Consider the following 19,171-nt stretch of genomic DNA (forward strand, 5'->3'; position numbering starts at 1 on the left):
TCATGACATATACAAATAAGATCACTTATCCACTATAATTCGAGCCTAGTTAAAGGGAATGAATTGACCAACCCTTTCACATCTATAGTCTGTGTACGTCGATTCCAACAAATTGGCATTCGTTGAGTGTCCAGAACGGCAGCTGTTAATAAGTCAGCAATGATGTTATATTTCAAGCTAAGTCTTGCAGCGTCGGATTGAATACGATTCTCCCTTTCAAATATACCACAGTACAGCTCTGGAGCACATGTATCCAATCCGATCACCAACATGTTGAACGTTAATATTTCATTGTCGGGGCGAAAGACCAGAACGAGACGTAATAATATGGTTGCTAAATTGTGCAATTTCTCGTTCACCAGATAGGGTCGAAATTTTTGATAACGCATCAATTCTTCTGCACGACGAATCACTTCATCATCCATCATTTTGATTTCAGCATCTTCTTGCGAAACTCTTACTTGAATGCCAATCTGAATAATAAAGTAAAATAGAAATTTGTCATAAGATCAATGTGTCGTGTAAACTAAATATCACTTACTTGAGTAGCATTATACAATGCTAAATTTCGACTCATCGTTTTTATAATTGACTAAGGAGAGGATGGTTGTGAAAATGAGACGAGGGTATACCGTTATTTCTTATCTCACCAATGAGAAGAAGTCTAGAATATTACACACCGAGCCAAGTCTCAAATTAGGATTTTCAGCCGTTCCAGTACTTACCATGACGGTGCCGGAACCAAAATCAGAATACTTATGAACGAAACTGCGGATCACGTCATTCGATTGAAAGACAGCAGCTTGCGCCTACGAAGCGAACAGATCGGCAAAGGTCACAATGTCAATGATGCATTATGCTTTTTTCAATAAAAAGAGGAGATGACATGAGATAAGAGAAAAGATTTAAAATGGTAAGAGAAAAGATAAAAAATATAAGAAAAAGCATGAAGATATACGACATCATTTATGGTTTGCCTCCATACAAAACCACTTGATTGTTGTACTTAAAACCGCGAACCAAGTTTGTTACATCGACAGTGCAAGCCATATTGCCAAGTTCGATAGGCATTCCCATTTCAATGGCTTGGTACACCATAGCGAAAATGAATTCGTCTTGATCTTCTTTTGTCATAGAATTCCATGAAACTCTTGGAGGTCTTAAGAAGCGCCATAAAGTAAGTTCGTCTTGGCAAGCAGTAATGCCATCCGCCAAAATATTCCACGTCAAAGTACAGTCTGAACGACAGTCATATACGCCTTTATACACATGATTTAGGCAAATGAGTAATCTGGCAAAATGTTCCATTGCTTCGTCTTCTTTCCATGGTGCGTTTGGACAATCGTTCACAATGACAATAGCGAACCGAATAATAAGCCCATTGTTCAAATGCTTACTGAGATAATTTTGAGCGATGAAGGATCTGCTTTCTGTGTGCGACTAAGAACAAAGAGAAGTTCGAGTTAGCTTCCATTGCGAAAATATATTTATAAAGTTGTTTCTCACCATCGCTATGTTTGGCTTTGATAAAGAAAGAGAAGAAATTGTTTGATGTAGTGGAAGAGAAGTGCAAATGTATTCGACTTGTTCCGTCTTACTTTTTATATTCGACTGGTTCTGTCTTACTTTTTATATCCGACTGTTCGATGCTATTAAGAACAGCTGTTAGTCGTTAATAGGCTTTTGGGTGTCGTGACGCTATGCAGACGTTATCAGTTCGAACTGAGCTTTTGTAAAACAAACATAAGATAAAATAAGATGATATTCTAAAAGGAGGAGTGAGTAACTACATTGCGCCGAGTATGCTCAGCAGTGAGGATTGTTGGGGCTTTGCTGTCAACAAAAGGCGGACAGCGCAGCGCTTAGGTCAACGGAAACTATGAAAGCGTATGAAATAAGTGTATTGACAGATCGACAGAAGAGTAATGAGTGACGGAGCCGAAGATGTGGTTTGAGTATCAACAAACAAGGGTGGTTTGCACTTATGTAAGACGTGGAAGAGGCGCGGGGAGACTAGACTAATAATGCCGGATCTCTACATGCTTTCTCATAAGTCAGCATTTATACTTCCTAAACTTCGTTCATCCATTCGGACACCGACTTATTCTATAGAGAAACTCGCCATATCAAAGGAATGCCCACCTTATTTATCCTCGGATTAAACCGCAACAGAAGTAGCCATATCAAAGGAACGTAATTCTCATTTCACCCAATTGCATGCTATTTGTATCCTGTCGGCCAAATAAGGGCAACCGCCCTCTTTCGTTCCTATCATTCGTGCAATGCCCTCAGCTTCTCCCTAGGGCTCAATATTCGAGTAAGCAGGCGTTGGCCGTCATTGCTAAGAAGCCATCGCCGCTCTTTATCTTAAAATAAACAAATCACTATATTTATAACGTCATTTGGCGTTCATCATGAATTACATGAATTCGAAAAAAAACTCTTTCGATCGGAACAGCATATTGCTCATTTTCATTTCTTCAACTTCATTCTTCATTTGGCTTACTCAATAAAAAACACAGGAGACAATAATATTATTCTACTTACTGAAATAGCAAGTGAAAGTGGAAACATGTTGTAGTGAAAACATTATAGGGGAGGTCAAAAAGTAAAGCTATAGGTCGGTGAGCCTAGCATGCTTAACATCTTTCAATGTTTAACTTTAGGATGGCCGTGAGTGCTGGTCTTGTTTGTATAACCGAAATAAATATGTTGTTTTTCCAATACCTTTAAAGCTGAAGCTTTATCCCAATGAAGATTATTCATCAATGTTTCAGTATGGTTAACCACCGGTGTATTATAATCACCATCTTTATCGCGTTCCCAACAAGCAAGAGCCATGGTACTTGATAAATGATAAATCGGATCAATGTCAAAATCTGGATCGTTAAACGTATAAACAACTACACGGGCCAAAGTGTTTGTTCGTTGAGCAGCCTTTGCAGAATCATTTGTTAATTTCCAACAGCTATCACGCCATAAATAAGCACCTCTTAAAAGTCCATGAAAGAATCGTTTATCGGCCTTTTCAGGATCTTTGTCACTAATTTCAAACGTTTTCTTGATCCAAGCAGTAGAATAAGTTAAATAGCCAACACCTAACATATTATCAGGTGGATTTTGATCTTGATAACCATCAATTGCAGGCCAAACAAAATTATTCTTGGTGGAATTTTTGTTCTTGGCATCAGCGTCATCACGTTTGCCGAACGTAGGCAAGCTGACCAACTCGTTTGTACTGCGTGGACGTGGCTTGGGGGTCAATTCTGCCTTTGTCAAAGCGATACAGAGGAGTACAAGGAAGATCACCGAAAAAGAGCGCATGCTTGAAAGTGAATTAGAGGGAAAGTGGGTGATGGAGATAGTGGACTGATCATTCAGGTCAGACGGCTGTAGTTATATACATAAATGAATGCCAAATTCGCCAAGTGTTTTTTAATAAAACGGAAGTCGTATGATCAAAAATAGGCTCCGATCTTTAATCAAGAAGGATTGCACATCAAGTGCCAAGTATTTGCAATGTAATTTACCATTTTCAGGCTGAATACGGCTCCGCTTTGAGATACGGCACCCTAGCTTCCTTATCAAACCAAGCGGGAGCGTGTTCTCGCCTGCTGGCCAAATTAGGATAATGACAGTATGTTTATTGTATTGAAATAAGATATTACAAAAGCCATTGTTTACCATTCATTCTTTGGCATTTTCTTGTATATCGGTGGTGACGTCTTTTAGACATTGATTGTGATTTTGATCCTGTTGCTGGTGATGAATTTGGTTGAGACATTGATTGCCATGGCGAAGACCAAGGTCCTGATATTGATTGTGTTTTTTGATTTGGTGTAGGCTATGCGTTGGTAGTCTTTGACTTTCGATTTGATTTGGATGATGTCGTGCTTGTGTTCGGCGTAGGGTTGGGGTATAAAGTTGGCTTTTCAGTTGCTAGAGAAAGATGTTGATGAATACCTTCAAAGTTTTGAATGTATGCGTGCTTTATATACTCACCCTGTATGGAATCATCCTTGATCACCTTTCCTGCTTCGACTGTTTTTGTCTTTCTTCCCTTTTTCTCTTTACCATCCTCTTCTACCTCATCCTTTGCACCTTTTCCCCATCTAAACTTTTAATCAGATATTTTTGCATTCCTATTAATCACAGATAAACAATACACAAAAGGTTTCAAAATCATCACGATCGCTTTCAACTAACTCGAAATAGAGGATGCGGATTCTTTAGCATGTTCCGATCCAGCTTGGACAGCTGATGTTCCAGTGGGTTCATCAGCTGGTGCACTCTTGGTTGCGGCAGAACTATTTGACGAATCAGCCAATTGCCAAGCGGGAATAGAAGGACGAGGAGAAGATGTATTGGTGAAAGCAGGGGATGCATCACCGGTGTTGGCAGTGACGGGAGCACCGAATGGGGAATATGGTCTGCCTGCCAATCCACCTGCAGAAACACTTGAAGTCAAACCTGCTTGAGGTGCGGCAGAGTTACGAGAGACCAATAAGCTCTTCAAAGACTTCAACTCGGTTTGCAATTCAGACAAGCTTGCTGTTTGGGCTTCTTTTGTCTTTTCGAACATTCTTGCCAATGAATCCTTCATTGCATCCACTTCACTCTTTACCGTATCCATATCATCCGCACGTCTCTTATCAGCCTCGCGTAGTGCTTTAACGGTATCTTCTACTTCTTGTATACTCTTTTCGATTGCTTCTTTTTGTTCTTCAACTCCTGCTTTTACTGCTTTTGTTTCTGCATCCAAAGCGGCCAATTGGGCTGCAACTTCATCGTATTTTGCCGTCAATGCATCTCGATCCTCTTCCAGGATATGTTGGTTGGGAGGTTGTAGATGGGGAAAGAGATATTTCCGTGCTAATGCAATCACTCCATAGCCTACCGTTCCCGAAACAACAGCCATGATGAACCAATCTCTCCAATCACGATCGCGAGATTGAGGTGGCATTTGTGCTTGACCATATCCGTTTTGATAGTACATAGCAGGGGCACCATACTGCTGCTGCTGTTGAGGGTAAACAGAATGACTTGGACCTGCTTGAGCTGCTTGTCCGGCAGTGATTGCACCACTTGCACCAGTTTGTCTTAATGCCTCATCAATTTCATCCGGACTTAAACCTTTACTTTCCAAAAAAGATACCCTTTGTGAAACTGTTGATTGTTGTACTTTTGCATCTTTCAAGAATGAAACTGCAGATTGAACCATATCAGGTCGAACATGACGAGGAGATAGTTCGGATGACGACATCTTTGGAGGTAGATCGTGGGGAAGAAAAAGTGGACAGACATCTGTATATGCGAGCTACCACTTTTAAGCTGCGCTGCGCACGCGCCGGTTGAGAAGCAGACCTTACCGGCTTAAAGAGCATCTTTCAAATTACCGAACGCGTATCATTACCGGCTATAAAAATATTGTATAAGCATTATTGGGTAGGTCTTAAAAAAGCCCGTAGTAGTGAGTAGCCCAGTATAGTTAGTTGACTCTAAGATGTTCTGCCCGGGAAATATCCGTAGCATGTAATCACATTTAAACTTTCTGTTGACTGAATAAGATAGACTCTCGACTTTAATTATTTCATGGATCACTTCCTTCTATTCGAAGATATACTAATTTTCTATATTCGCGATAGCTATTATGGTATTCTCAAATACCTGCTTCTAAATTTATACTAAAATCGATTCGATATGCTATTATCGATCCATTAATGCGCTGCTATTTAGAATGGAAGCTTCCAGCCCCATAAGCTTAACTTTCCTTTCTTTTTTTTACGCACTTGGAACCCTACCTTTGGAAGAAGCTATGCACCTTGTCAGCCTTTTTTGTATTTTTCCCACCCTTGTTTATTACGCGTTCGTATGCAAAAAAGCTGCTTATGCTACGCCGCATCTTGACCTGCATTTGTGTGCAAGCAGGATTGTGTCATTAAGCAGAAAACAATTTACATCTTGGATCGCTTCTCTCACGCGCGCGCTTGGCATTACGTCTGTGCAAACAAAAACCATAGTGTGTGTGTTCAAACAATCTCGACTTGGGCCTATTTCTTGACTCTTGCTTCGCTTGGATGCCAGGAAAAAACAAAGCTAAAAGCAAACGATAAGAGAAATAAGGTCAGCCCATTCGGGTTTGTATAGTACAAAAGATCTCTTGTTTCTTTTAGCACCCTGCATGAAACAAGTATTATGTTGATTTATTGTGCGATCTGGAAGGATAAGCCACTGCTTTTTCAAATCGAAACCGGTAACCATTTCACTTGGAGGAGAACAGCCGAGATTTGAAGGCGCGAATTGTTAATTAGAATTTCATCTAAGCGTGAATTAAAATTGAATGCGTAAAATTGAGTGAAATGGTGCCATTTCAGCGAATTGCAACCCATTGATGCATGGATAATCCCATCAAATACATTGTAACCCCAGGGTTGGTACATTTCGAATAATCAATCGGGCAATACATTGACAAAGGATATGACAAGAAGGTATTTCTATTTTCATCCCCATCATTCGATCACCAAAAGCCACTTTGATCATCATCAAATAGGCTGAATAAAACAAAAAGAAAAGGCATCCATTCTGCCCGGAAATAAGACATTAGTATAAAATGTGAGTACTGTTGTTCACTAAACATTCGGCCCGAAGATGAAAAAACGTGGTCAAAGAAAAAACCCTTAAAAGGAGTTGCGCCGGCATGACGGTGATGGCACTCGCGCTTGTTTTTTTAATTTCGCATCAGGCACGAGAATGTTCGAAGTGACTTCATTTGCAATTCAATTGTTTCAAAATGACCAGATATACTTACAATCACCCATCTCTTTCTTGTTCTCTTGATCAGATCAAACATAAGGAGTAGAGTAATCATGCTGATGCAATAGAAGTCTCACAGCATATAAACGCAAGAATAGCGAAGCGTCTCATCAAGCAAGGACCAAATCAAGATGGGTAACCCAGATAGTGAAGTCATGCTTGTTCCCAGTCCTTCAAATGGCACAGCATGCGTTGCGGAGATTGTTCAATCACACAAAACGAGTAAATCGGACAATGAAGCTCGGACACACAAAGTCACATTCGATTCGGACAGCATTCAGCCTTCTTCCACCTCGTACGGACGGAAAGATGAAACATCAAGTATAGATAAAAGTGCGCTTGGACTCAGCATCGATAGTCCTGCCGAGGCGGTCACAGATGAACATGGATCCGATTGGCCTCAATTAAGGCCAACATCTGACATTAGCAGAACGCCTTCACAATCCACAACGGGAACTGTGCAATCTCAAAACAGTCTTGAAACGGCCGCAAGTTCATTACAATCAGCCGTTTCAACTGCAGCAACAACAAATAATGCGGCAATTGTGAAAGAAATAAATCAACACGGCTCAGCATCAATTGAAAAAGAACTGCCTCCGATCCCATCCTCACCTCGACAATACGTCACAGCATGCTCAACGCCAGCAGAAATGAGCGAAGAAAAGCGAGAAGCAGAAGCACTGAGGAGATATCATGGACTATTGGAATTAGTTGAAACCGAACGAGGATATACGGAAGATTTGAGCAATCTAGTGACAATCTTCTTTCCTAATTTGGTATATCAACCATTTTTTGACGAAGATGAAAGCAGGCTAGCAGCAGTTTCACGTAATGGAAGTAAATTGTACGAGCTGCATTCTTCACTGTTGCGAAAATGGGATACAATTTTGGAACAAGAGCAACTTCGTCCACAGGATCCTGAAACATCTTTGGAAAAAGCTTTAAGATGTGGTGACGCCATACAGAAAATCATTGATCATCTTCAGGATAGCATCGTACAATTTCAAAACTACATGATCTTCTGTTCACGCCATTCGGAGGCAATGGTAATGATAAGAGAGGCGGAAAGGAGGCATGGAGGAGACGATTTTGCCGCTTATGAACGCTTGTGTGGAAATCTGATCAGAACACAATCTCGCACTTCCTCTACGCCAAACTCAAGAAGGCAATCGATTTCAAGACAGCCTTCAGGATTTTTCGCTCCATTGACTTCGTCTGGTATTCTTTCTAGTCTCACACCGACGGATACTACATCTTCTCTTATGCCCTCTTCGCCCTCTTCCGGTACCACAACACCTTCTAGCCCAGGTCCGGCCTTGTCTCGATCGTTCAACAGTCACAGACTTCTACTTGCAGATTACTTGATCAAGCCAGTTCAGAGGATGTGTCTATATCCTCTGGTGTTGAATTCTCTGCTAAAGAACACTCCACCGCAAGAGATGCACACGAGATCTTCAATTCAGTCGGCTATCGAATCTATGCGAAGGGTAGCAGATGAAGTGGATGAAGCAAGTAGGATACGTGAAAAAGATTTGATGGCTCAATTGATCTTGACAAGAATCGAGCCGAATGTCTTGCTACCTCAATCCTTTGTACAATCTTTGGGAGCCCCTCAGTTATCCGGCACAATGGACATCTTGCATCATCACAGCATTGATGAACCTTTGACAGTACCTTTGCGATTTCAGAGACTCGGGGTGGTGATGTGGTCCAATTTTGTTCTCATAGCTCGCACAAGAAAGAACGGTCAGCTCGATTGTCGGTATTGGTTCCCATTGGATGAGGTGAGCATCGTTCCTAATTTGGATATTGCGGTATATGAAGAATCTTGCAAGAAAGCAAACACTCCACCGATTGAATCTCATCACCTTTTCACTACCATGGAAATTGGCGGTAAATCAGTTGTACCGCATGGCTTCCGACTCTCTCTTGGGGCACATCATTTTGAATTCTCGGCGTCAAATGAACGTGAAAGACGAACATGGCACGATGCCCTTCGCCTTGCAACTGCTGAGAACGAGAAGATCCAAAGGAAACCATCTGAGGTAAAAGCACCAAACAGTCTAAGCTCTATACCGGGTGCCACAAATGGTGCTTCGCTTGTTTCCAATTTCTTGTCTGCCAATGTCAAGGCGACGCAGGCCAATAGCAGTGGCTTGGAAACTCTTGTCAAGTTCCCGTCTACCTCTACAAGAGCTACTGTGGATCGTAATATGGTATTCTCAGATGTATTGATCGCTCCTGCTGGTTTATTGGGCGTACCTGCTTCTGCTATGCAAAATGTTGCAGGTAGTAATAGCAGCAGCAGCGGCAATAGCGCAATTGGACCTTCTACCGTAAGAGAGATAAGTGAAGCACTTATGTCTCATCAATTACGTCAAAATTCTGCGCCTTCGCTCGGATCGGCAGTCGGAGCAGCGATGGGCTTAGCAAAGTTGGCAGCAACACAAATGCCAACAGTGAAAAGACCAAGAAGAATGAACAGTTTAACGCCCATCGATTCATCCGTTTCACGTCCACCTTTGACTTCCACTATCAGCGAAGTGAGCACATTAAGTAGCAGCGAATCAAATCCTACGCCCAAAAGGAATTCCTTAAACACATTACGAGCGAATACGTTACCTAGCATAGATACAGGAAGTACCGCTACCGGTCCTACCACACCAGTGCAACGAATCTCCTCGCCGGTGGAATCTATAAGTTCTCGTGTCAAAGGAACATTAAGACGTGCCAATTCACGATTGGGCAGTATGAGGTCGACAACAGGCAGTCTTCCCGCTTCTCCCATGACTTCCACAATCGATCTTGGAAGAACTGCAAGCGAAGAACAATCGGCAGTAGAACAAGTCGAGGGCGGCGATGGTACGGCTAAACCTGTTCATGCACGTAAGAAATCAATCAATTTACGTGAAGTATGGAAGAGACGATCGAGATCTCAATCTGCTCAAAGTTCTTTTACCATGGGACCTTCGTACGAATCATTCTCTATCGTTAATCGAGTGCCAACATCATTGGATATGTCGACAATATCTCCACCTTTAAAGCGAAATTCTATCTGCGAAGATACTCCGAAAAGGTTTTACGAGAGTCCGCCTTTGTCTCCCAGTGCTATTTACTCAGAAGCCAATGTTGTCTCAAGTGCGGTTGCATACCAAGGATCGGCTGGCCTCAAAATATCTCCTGATCCTTCTTTGCATACAGCCAGTGCACCAGTAAGTCAAGCAAGCAGCAGAAGACAAAGTGTTGCTTCTCTTTTCGGTCAAACACAAGTACGATCTTCTTCACCTTCTTTGAATATGACGCAAATGCGAGAAGATGCAGCAAATACGCTCAAACGTGCAAAATCCTCTGCAAGAAATCGATTTAGCATGTATGGCGTTTCAAATCTTCTTACCAGCGCTTCAAGTTCTTCGGCTGCTCAACCTTTGGCTAGTGCTACTAATGCACGAGGATATTTTGATACAATGACTTCGCCGAATGGCAAGGAAAAGACTAGAGATCATTCTCAAGAACGCTATAGCGATGGTGATCTGTCTCCAGAAACAGTGAAAGGCGATCAGACTCCTGTCAACCTTGGAGCAGACTCTGCGATCAATCAATTACGCGATTCTTTAGGCAGGAACGGATCAACGCATAGATCCAAAAACTCTTCTTCTCCAAATCAAACTTTTCTAACACCGGAAAATGAAACAAATGCATCAAAAGATTCGGTCTCTCGTACCTCATCTTCACCAACAAAATCCCTTGCTGAAAAACGAGTATCTACTTTGCAAGCAGTAGAAGAAATTGCAAGCTCTGCCGAACAGTCAAGAGATGAAATGTACAGCTCATTCTCGGAAAATTCCCCTTAATTCTCGTTTAAAGCTTGCTTCTGCCTTTTCTCTGATATTTCTGCTCCGGAAGTCTTGCCTGTTTCTCTATTTGTATTTCTATACCCAAACCTCTACGAACAATATCTTTCCCCTGCCCTTTTTTTAATTGAAACAAAAACTTCATTATATTTCAATATGTACTATGCAATCAATATTTTGTTCAATTTGACCATGTTTCTTTAATTAAGATCGATAATCACCATTAATAGCAATATACTCTTTACTAAAATCGCAAGTCCAGTACGTTGCTGATGCACTTGCTTTGCCTTTTCCCCAAGTACCACCTTGGAGGTCTACTTCGATCTCAATATCTTCCAGATCCAACAATGCCTTTGCTTTAGCTTCATCAACTTTTTGAGGTGTACCATCTTTCAATACCACCAATTCGTCCACAATATCGGATGAGTTTGAAGGAGCACTGCTTGGTTTCAAAAAGCGTACAGAAATGGACAAAGGATCGATTTGCCAAGACTTTGTAGCAAAGTCGCTCGATTGCGAAGCTTCTGGGGTTCCATCAACAGTTCTAGAATCGACCAATCCTCCACGCATGTTTGTATATCCTGCTGCACATAAAATTCTTCCCCAATTTGCATCACTTCCATGTAAAGCACATTTGGTCAATGCAGAAGTACTAATCGAAGATGCGATCGCATGTGCGTCTGCAAACGTTGGTGCTCCTTTTACATGAATTTGAACAAACTTTTCCGCTCCTTCTCCATCCCTTACGATCAGATGGGCTAATTCAGTACAAAATTCGGTTAAACGTTCGACAAAGATTGCAAACTCTTCTGGGTGACTTTCGCGTGTCAATTCCTGACCTGAAGGCAAAGCGTTCTTTGAGGATGATGCTGGAGCTTGACCTGATGCTAAAGCGATAATTGTGTCATTCGTGCTCATATCACCATCCACGCTAATACAGTTGAACGATTTGGTGACAGCAGCTTCAAGAGCAGATTGTAAAGAAGCAGGCTCGATTGGAGCATCTGTGCAAATTAAGCCCAAAAGAGTGGCATGCAATCCAGCAGAAGCAGAGGCTGCAGGTCCAGTCATATTCGGATGAATCATTCCCGCTCCTTTATCTATTCCGACCATATTGCATTGTCTACCCGCAAGTTCAAATGAGCGTGCACGTAATTTTGGAAACGTATCAGTCGTCATGAATGCTCTTGCTACTTCCCACCAAGACTTTTCGTCATTTTTCAGCGCATCTCCCGAAGCAATCTTTGGCAATGCTTTCTCGATAGCATTCATTGGAAGTGGGACACCGATCACACCGGTAGACAAAAGCAATGTCTTGTTATCCTCTTCATTCTTTGCCGGTCGTAATTCTGAAACCCATTGAGCACATTGTTTGGCGTCATTGTAACCACCCTGTCCGGTTACCGCATTTGCACAACCGCTATTGACTAAGATACTCTTTGCTCGAGCTCCTGCTTTGGTCTTTGATCCTTGAACCAAAAGATCGCTACTCAATACCACCGGTGCAGCTTTGAATACGTTTCTCGTAAACGTACCTGCTGCAGCTACTGGCTCATCAGCTGTGATCAGAGCCAAGTCCGGTTTAGGACTGGCTTTGGTTTGGCTACCTCCTGGAGGAGTGGCTACGGGTGAGATGGCAGCTTTGATTCCAGCATACGTTGCTGCCACTTTGAATCCTTTTGGCAAACTTGATGCGTCTATCGGAGTAGCGAACCTAGCTGCTTTCGTGGATGGTCCAGGAGTGGAAGCAGCTGCCATTGTGGTCGTAGAGAAGAGACGACGGGCAAACATATTCATGCTTAAGAGGAAGAGCTACCGAACTTGTAGGGAGTTGAGCTCTTTTGAGGATGCAAACCAGGAACGGCTCCTTTCCAAGATGTTCTGTTGAAGTAATAGCAGCCGTGAATGGTAGCACCAATTGTCGTAGATGTTGCTAGGAGCAGTGAAAGCGGTGATGGTCTTCGAATAGCACTGATTGCGTTGAAGAACAAATAGATACCTGACCAGGCTACATAACGAGAAAGAGTTTTACAATATTAGCCATTTATGCACCAATGTCATCATACCCTCAACCCAAACATACCTGTAACAGTTCCTGCTCCGTTTAGGATATCACCTTGATCGATAATATAACCACCACCTCCAAAAGCAACTGCAAAGCCTGCTAATTGCCAAAAAGGAGGCAAAGAAGATGGCTTTTTGAGGGAATCAGAGATTGTCTTTCCGGCAACTTTGCCAACGATAGCCTGAGTACGTGGTGTAACGGCAGCGTTTTTAATCCTTTCCAAATCTCTTCCACCTGCGAATCCAAATGGAGCACTTAGGGCAAACAAAGCAGAAAGAGTGTATGCCGGATAAGCAGTCTTTGCGTAAGAGCCTATTTCAGTGATCAAAGGTTGAAAGGAAGATTGTTGAGCAGTCAAATTGCTATCTTTGCTCATGATCGACACGCATATGCATGCCGGGAAGAAGATTCGCAACACTGAGTCACGCTCAGGCATTCTCCGCGTACCTACTCTCTCTAGCGCCAATCTTCATTTAACATTAGGTTGCGGCGACCTTTTCCGATAGGACCTACAATCTGATAATGATCGATTCAATATAGAAATTGACTGAAGGATGTGCTAGAAGTACAAAAAGATCAAAGAGGTGAGTGCGACAAAGGGTCGCTTTTTTGCTACATAATACATGTGATGCTTGCCTGCATCTACACGGCTGCTTTGGCCATGTCTTCTCTCTCTAATAGGGTAAATTGTCCAGCTTGATCGTGCTAAAAGCCATTATCAAGCTTTCTCTTGCATTGCCGGTAAGGTCTATAGGAAATACTCTGGAGCACATCGCTTTGAAGGTATATTTTGGCTTTCCTGAGCAGCGGCATCAAAGGTTTCGTATTTTTGGTTCAATCCATCATCCAATTTAAGTATACTTGCAACATTTCCGCATCTGTAACAATAATTTGGCGCACTCCAAACGGTTACGATTGTGGAATCAAACATGATCTTGTACCCTTCCAAAACCAATTGATGTGCTCTGGCTATTAGGTCAATATCATTTGTATGAGCGAATTGCGTCGCAACATCCCCTCCGAACAAATATCCTGCACCTCTAGGTGACATTCCCCAGCCTTGTATCTCATCTGGATCTGACCACAGCAGATCGCACATTGCTCCATCGTGTGGCACTTCCTGCTTTCTGTCTATCGATCGTATTTCATCTATTGTTGCCACGCTCGGACTTAATCCTCCATGCACGCAAAACACCCTTCCATCCACAACCGCTCCCAAAGCCAGATAGTCAAACACTTCACAGCAATACCTCCAAACGTTTGCACTACCATACTTCCGCGAGCATTCATCATAGAATCCGTATACCTGTGTGATCTGCCGAGATTCGTGATTACCTCTGATCAGTGTGATCCGATCCGGATAGCGTACCTTGTATGCAAGCAATAAAAGAAACGTTTCCACACTGTAGAATCCTCGATCGACAAAGTCTCCCATGAAGAGGTAGTTCGTCTTAGGACATAGTCCTCCATGTTTGAATAGTTCCATCAGATCCCAGAATTGGCCATGAATGTCCCCACAGATTGTAACAGGTGCATCAACATGTTGGACATTGGATTCTTCTACCAGAATCTCTCTCGCCTTTAGGCATAGATTCTTGACTTGAGCTTCAGAGATTGGCTCGCATCTCTCTAGCTGTGCAATCTGCCGGTCTAGATCGGACGACATCCTGTGAATTTGCTATGAAGACCGAGTCGGAGAAGGACCGGATTGAATTGCGATGAATATGATCGTATCGGGAGGCGTTCTTGAAAGGGCGATTAGCCAATCAACCACTTGTGACACTTCTAGGGTTAATACTGATGACGATCAATCGCTTCTCTGCTCAAATTTGGCACAATTTTGTGTCGGGTATATATGGATGATGATGGTGAATGGCGTAGGTAAAGGAGGAATGAAATGAAACCAGACGCGTAATGTACTGTGTACATGTGTGTGTGTGGGCGTGTAATATTGAATGTTAAATCCGTACAAGGCATTCGAACCAAAGTTTTATCAACTCAATAGAAAAAAAAACTTTCAGATAAAATAAACCCGTAGAAGGCCCTCTTTTTGCATAAAGAGTCCTTTTGTGCCTGCATTTACCTCCACTGCCCGTGTACTTGCTCGTGTGGATTGAAGATGTCAGATCTAATCGATCGAACCTACATTAAAGGCTAAATAAAAATTAAGGCTTCCATTGTGTGTATGCATGCGTGTTGTGTTCTTCTTCTTCCTCCTCCCCCTCTTACGCACACTCACATCTGGCAAGCTTGAAACGGCTGGAGGGAAATGACCAAGCGCATTCATCCTTCTTTGGGCTTGCCAGGCGATGTGGTGTCATATACGCCAAATGATGTGATTCAAACGCCAGAAGAAAAAGAAGTTGCCAAGGAGCCTATCAAAGTTCAAGTTCCAACGGCGGAAATCGTTAATATTTTCGCTCATCGTCAATGGCGTGCGGGTATGCTGTTGGCAGATCTAATTTGGAGTCAATGTATACCGTTACAAGATGAAATTGTAGGGGAATTTGGTGCGGGAACTGGTTTGCCAAGTATCGCTTCTGCTAAATTTGGCAAAGCACGTTTTACTCTGAGCACGGATTACGATTCGCCTTCTCTCATATCCATATTGACAAAGAATGTCAAAGACAACGTCAGTACAGATCAATGGCAGTCAAGAATTCGGGTCATTGGTCATACATGGGGCAAATCAATTGGAGACGTTGAAGATGCATTTCCTTACTCTCTAAAGGCCGACAAATTTGACGTTTTGCTTTTAGCCGATTGCATTTGGGATGATTTATCGCATAATTGGTTGATAAAATCAATCGTTCATCTTCTTGCCAAGAACCAAGATTCTCGAGTTTACATGGTTTCCGGCTTACACACCGGCAGGGAAAAGATTATCGCCTTTATTCGTCGGATGCATAAAGCTGGCTTGAAACTTACTCAATTCCCGCAAACATCAAGAATGGAACAATCACTGTGGCCTGCATTGGAGGAAGATGAATCGATAAAGCAGAAGCAAGAGTTGGACAGGTTACGCAATGACGAAGCTATTTGTGATTCGCCCGAGCTGGTTATGGAATGTGAGTTGGCCTGGCATGAAGAGGAAGAGAATTTCCCGACTGCCATTGAAACAGAATCTGGCGCTCAACAGAGGCAATGGCACTCTAGCCAGGCACGGCTGTCAGGACAGAGAAGGTCATTTGTAGAATTGGAACGACCAGAAGAACGCAAAGAGGCAGCAGGTGTTCATCTTCGAAATAGGTGGATCACATTTATGGCTTTTAGCTGGCAATAGACGCATGTAGATAATAGAGTTTTATCAATCACAATATACCCATTTTAACATCATAGAAATCATCATGAATTTTTTCGTGTTTTATGCGTACATTATTTTTCCACAAAATTGCCTTCAAAGACCGTAGCCTCGAGACCGTCCCAAATTGCTTCCACTTCCCATAGCAACAGTTGCTTCACTCCATCCTGCTCCTGCACTGCGTCCCAAACTTCCAGCACGGGCATAGCCAGGTCCAACGCTACCTGCACGTACTGCATCTGGACCAACACTACTTTGTCTATCACGTACAGAGGCATTGGAAGGAGCAACAGATTCACCACGATGACGTGCGGCAGGACTGTTTGCTCTTCCTTCATTCCTCTTCAAAGATCCAACACCTGTGCTTGCGCGAGGATCACCGTTTGATCCTGCACCGACTTGACCACGTCTTAGGTTTTCCACCTTTTCACGTAACTGTGAGGCGTTCGAATCGATCCATTTTAAGCTGCCCAAATGTGCATTCAAAATTGCAACGATATCGGCAACTGGATCTTTGCTGCTTTGATTGAATTTGCCTGCCACACGTAGCGACGTAGGATCAGCTTCGGCGCTATGACGTGAAGCATTTGCAGCTGTGGAAGATGTTAGATTATTCACTTCCACAATCATTGAAGACAGGTTACGCGAAAGTTCGTCCAATTGAGCATTGAGTGACTCTGCCATCGCGTACGCCCTCTCTCTTTCAGCATCAGCAGCACCAGTCTCCAAATTTGATCGTGAAGTGCTTCCACCAAATGCAGTGATGCCGCCTGCAGCAGCACTTTCCAACAAATCTCCAACTTGAGATTCATAGTTGTCCAGTAAACCACTCAATTCTGCTTGTTGTTGTTCTACATAGTCTAACGTCTGTTCTATTGATGCTTGCCTTTCTTCAGCTACTTGCAATGCATGTAATAAGCGTGAAATTTCATTCCCACCTTTACGTAAAACTCCATCCCACACGGCAACCTCATTTGCCTGTCTTGTAAACTCTTTCGTTGCTTCATCTAATTCTTGCGTCCATTTATTCACAATCTCTTCCATACTCCTTCCTCGCAAAAGGCTTGGCGGTGGAAGGGAAATGGAACCTGGAGCTGCTGTTGTGTTTGCTGCAGGCTGCGTTGTACCTGCTGGTGCTGCCGTTGTCCCACTTGGGGCGGCAGGTGCAGCAGGTTTTCCAAATCCTCCAAAAGAAGCTCCAGCTGCTGGAGCGGCTGTGGTGGTACTTGTTGTAGAAGTTGCAGCAGGTGTGGCAGGTTTTGCACCAAACAAGCTGTTTGTTGTTGAAGCAGGTGCAGCAGCAGCTGTTGCTGGGGTGGCAGTCGATGTAGTTGCGTTTCCAAATGAGAAGCCTCCTGCTGCCGGTGTTGGCGGTTTGTTGGTCTCTGTCGTTGCTTTATCTTTATTCTCGCCGAATTTAATACCTCCCAATGAGGGAGCAGCAGGAGCAGAGGTAGATGGTGTACTTGTGCCGCTTGCTGCTGGAGCTCCAAAAGAGAATCCACCAGAAGCAGGTGCCGGAGCAGGTGCTCCAGCTGCTGGCTGTGAAGTGCTGGCAGGAGCTGTGGTGCCTGCAGGTTTAGGAGCTCCAAACGAGAATCCGCCAGTAGAAGGTGCAGCTGGTGTAGTAGTGGCGGCTGTCGATGCAGCTGGCTTACCAAAAGAGAAACCGCCTCCCAAAGGTGCGGCAGCTGGTGGGGCTGATGATGCAGGTGTCGAGGTTGTCACTGGTTGGGCGGGTGTAGCAGCTGGCTTACCGAACGAGAATCCACCTGTACTTGCAGCGGGTTGCGTTGGAGTTGCGGCAGATGTCGATTGTGTGGATGTACCTCCAAAGCTGAATGAAGGAGTACTTGTTGAAGCTGGAGCTGTCGATGTAGCAGCAGCATTATTTGGTTGTCCAAACAATGAACCTCCTGAAGCAGGAGCTGGATTGGCAGGCTTCCCAAAACTGCCAAACAAGTTGGTTGGAGGTGCAGCAGCTGGTGTTGTACTATTGGCTGTGCCACTTTGACTGGCTGCTGGAGCCGCTGGTTGACCAAAGCTGAAAGTACTTGGTGGCTTAGCAGCAGGTGTTGTGCTTGTATTTGAATTCGATCCAAATAGACCGCCTGTGCCTGATGAGGATGAAGGAGTTGCACCAAAGCTGAATCCTGATGAGTTTCCTGCTGCGGGTGGAGCTGTGTTTGTTGAACTTCCTAGTGTTTGACCGGTTGAACCACCTCCAAAGCCGAAAGATGAAGAAGCAGGTTGTGCAGCATTATTTGTAGACGTGTTTGGTGTTGATCCGAATGAGAAAGGAGTCTTGTTGGCTTGGCTGTTGTTGTTGTTATTATTTGCTCCTCCAAATGAGAAGCCACCGCCTCCTGCGAACGACATCTTGTCTACAATACAGCAAAGGAAAGACTCTTAGACGCGAGTGTTTGTTATGATGATGGTATTGATTGAAGAAATGCTTTCTTCCGCTACTAATACAAGCGCGCTAAGTGGTAGCTGAGTGCGTGTGTCAGTCAGTGCAGTAAATAGCTCTTGTAAATTGTGCTGACATAAGCAACTCTCAACCAACACCAACAGTGTAAAGGCAGACAAGCAGCAGTACGTGCCGAGGCATCTCTCTCTGCTTGCAGATCATACACACATATCGACAATCCAATTTCAATCTCCTCATCCTTAATGTAGTTCGTAGTGAAGATCACTCAACCTGCTTTTAGAAAGAAAACACACGTGAGCAGTGTTATAATTCGATCCCCGCTGCATTGTAACAGCCACATGCAAACGTATTCCCCTTTTTATTCGTTCCTGTACATGTAGCCGATCAAGTGCCAGTCAATGAAACAATCAATCACATCAAAGACTGATTGAGCGCTTTATCGTGATGGGAATTGATTCTTGTATCACAACAACACACAAAGACCGAAAGTGAACCGTATAAAGAACAAAAACAGCAATAACACGGGAACTAGGAAGCGAGCAATTCGCTGTGTATTTATACCAATCCGGACACGCGCTTTTTATACAGTTGAAGTGCCTATTTTCTCTCATGTATGCTACCGGGTTAGGCTTTCCCAATCCTACGCACGTCCATTATTTTCCCATCCATCCTTCTCTTTTTGAAAGGTAAATGCAACCAAAAGCATCAAA

General features: G+C 43.3%; 7 protein-coding genes across 7 annotated transcripts; 2 read left to right on the forward strand and 5 right to left on the reverse strand.

Annotated features, from left to right (window-relative positions):
* Positions 1 to 25: 25 nt before the first annotated feature.
* Positions 26 to 3,324, reverse strand: FA14DRAFT_189669 (uncharacterized protein; the record flags this gene model as incomplete). Its single annotated transcript, XM_025501748.1, has 7 exons — positions 26 to 45; positions 110 to 473; positions 542 to 592; positions 681 to 809; positions 994 to 1,440; positions 1,507 to 1,521; positions 2,662 to 3,324. 7 exons carry the CDS (start codon positions 3,322 to 3,324, stop codon positions 26 to 28), a joined length of 1,689 nt encoding a protein of 562 aa, XP_025356030.1.
* A 500-nt stretch (positions 3,325 to 3,824) lies between these two features.
* Positions 3,825 to 5,283, reverse strand: FA14DRAFT_160758 (uncharacterized protein). Its single transcript, XM_025498812.1, has one exon. It carries the CDS (start codon positions 5,261 to 5,263, stop codon positions 4,202 to 4,204), a length of 1,062 nt encoding a protein of 353 aa, XP_025356031.1. The 5' UTR covers positions 5,264 to 5,283; the 3' UTR covers positions 3,825 to 4,201.
* Positions 5,284 to 6,520: 1,237 nt separating this feature from the next.
* FA14DRAFT_160759 (uncharacterized protein) lies at positions 6,521 to 10,842 on the forward strand. The gene has a single exon (XM_025498813.1). The coding sequence runs from the start codon at positions 6,945 to 6,947 to the stop codon at positions 10,662 to 10,664; it is 3,720 nt and encodes a 1,239-aa protein (XP_025356032.1). The 5' UTR covers positions 6,521 to 6,944; the 3' UTR covers positions 10,665 to 10,842.
* Positions 10,843 to 10,868: 26 nt separating this feature from the next.
* FA14DRAFT_155142 (ArgJ-domain-containing protein) lies at positions 10,869 to 13,165 on the reverse strand (the record flags this gene model as incomplete). Its single annotated transcript, XM_025497735.1, has 3 exons — positions 10,869 to 12,415; positions 12,481 to 12,672; positions 12,748 to 13,165. 3 exons carry the CDS (start codon positions 13,163 to 13,165, stop codon positions 10,869 to 10,871), a joined length of 2,157 nt encoding a protein of 718 aa, XP_025356033.1.
* Positions 13,007 to 14,719, reverse strand: FA14DRAFT_46196 (putative serine/threonine protein phosphatase 4 catalytic subunit). Its single transcript, XM_025502383.1, has one exon. It carries the CDS (start codon positions 14,393 to 14,395, stop codon positions 13,478 to 13,480), a length of 918 nt encoding a protein of 305 aa, XP_025356034.1. The 5' UTR covers positions 14,396 to 14,719; the 3' UTR covers positions 13,007 to 13,477.
* A 208-nt stretch (positions 14,720 to 14,927) lies between these two features.
* On the forward strand, positions 14,928 to 16,067 carry FA14DRAFT_160760 (uncharacterized protein). Its single transcript, XM_025498814.1, has one exon. It carries the CDS (start codon positions 14,999 to 15,001, stop codon positions 16,010 to 16,012), a length of 1,014 nt encoding a protein of 337 aa, XP_025356035.1. The 5' UTR covers positions 14,928 to 14,998; the 3' UTR covers positions 16,013 to 16,067.
* FA14DRAFT_167746 (uncharacterized protein) lies at positions 16,028 to 18,409 on the reverse strand (the record flags this gene model as incomplete). The annotated part of the gene is made up of 10 exons (XM_025500106.1): positions 16,028 to 16,389; positions 16,411 to 16,830; positions 16,858 to 16,897; positions 16,931 to 17,679; positions 17,701 to 17,859; positions 17,884 to 17,958; positions 17,983 to 18,060; positions 18,085 to 18,147; positions 18,172 to 18,228; positions 18,250 to 18,409. The coding sequence occupies 10 exons, from the start codon at positions 18,407 to 18,409 to the stop codon at positions 16,127 to 16,129; spliced, it is 2,064 nt and encodes a 687-aa protein (XP_025356036.1). The 3' UTR covers positions 16,028 to 16,126.
* Positions 18,410 to 19,171: the final 762 nt, after the last annotated feature.

This window comes from Meira miltonrushii, assembly GCF_003144205.1.
Source record: "Meira miltonrushii strain MCA 3882 unplaced genomic scaffold FA14scaffold_2, whole genome shotgun sequence".
NCBI lineage: Eukaryota > Fungi > Basidiomycota > Exobasidiomycetes > Exobasidiales > Brachybasidiaceae > Meira > Meira miltonrushii.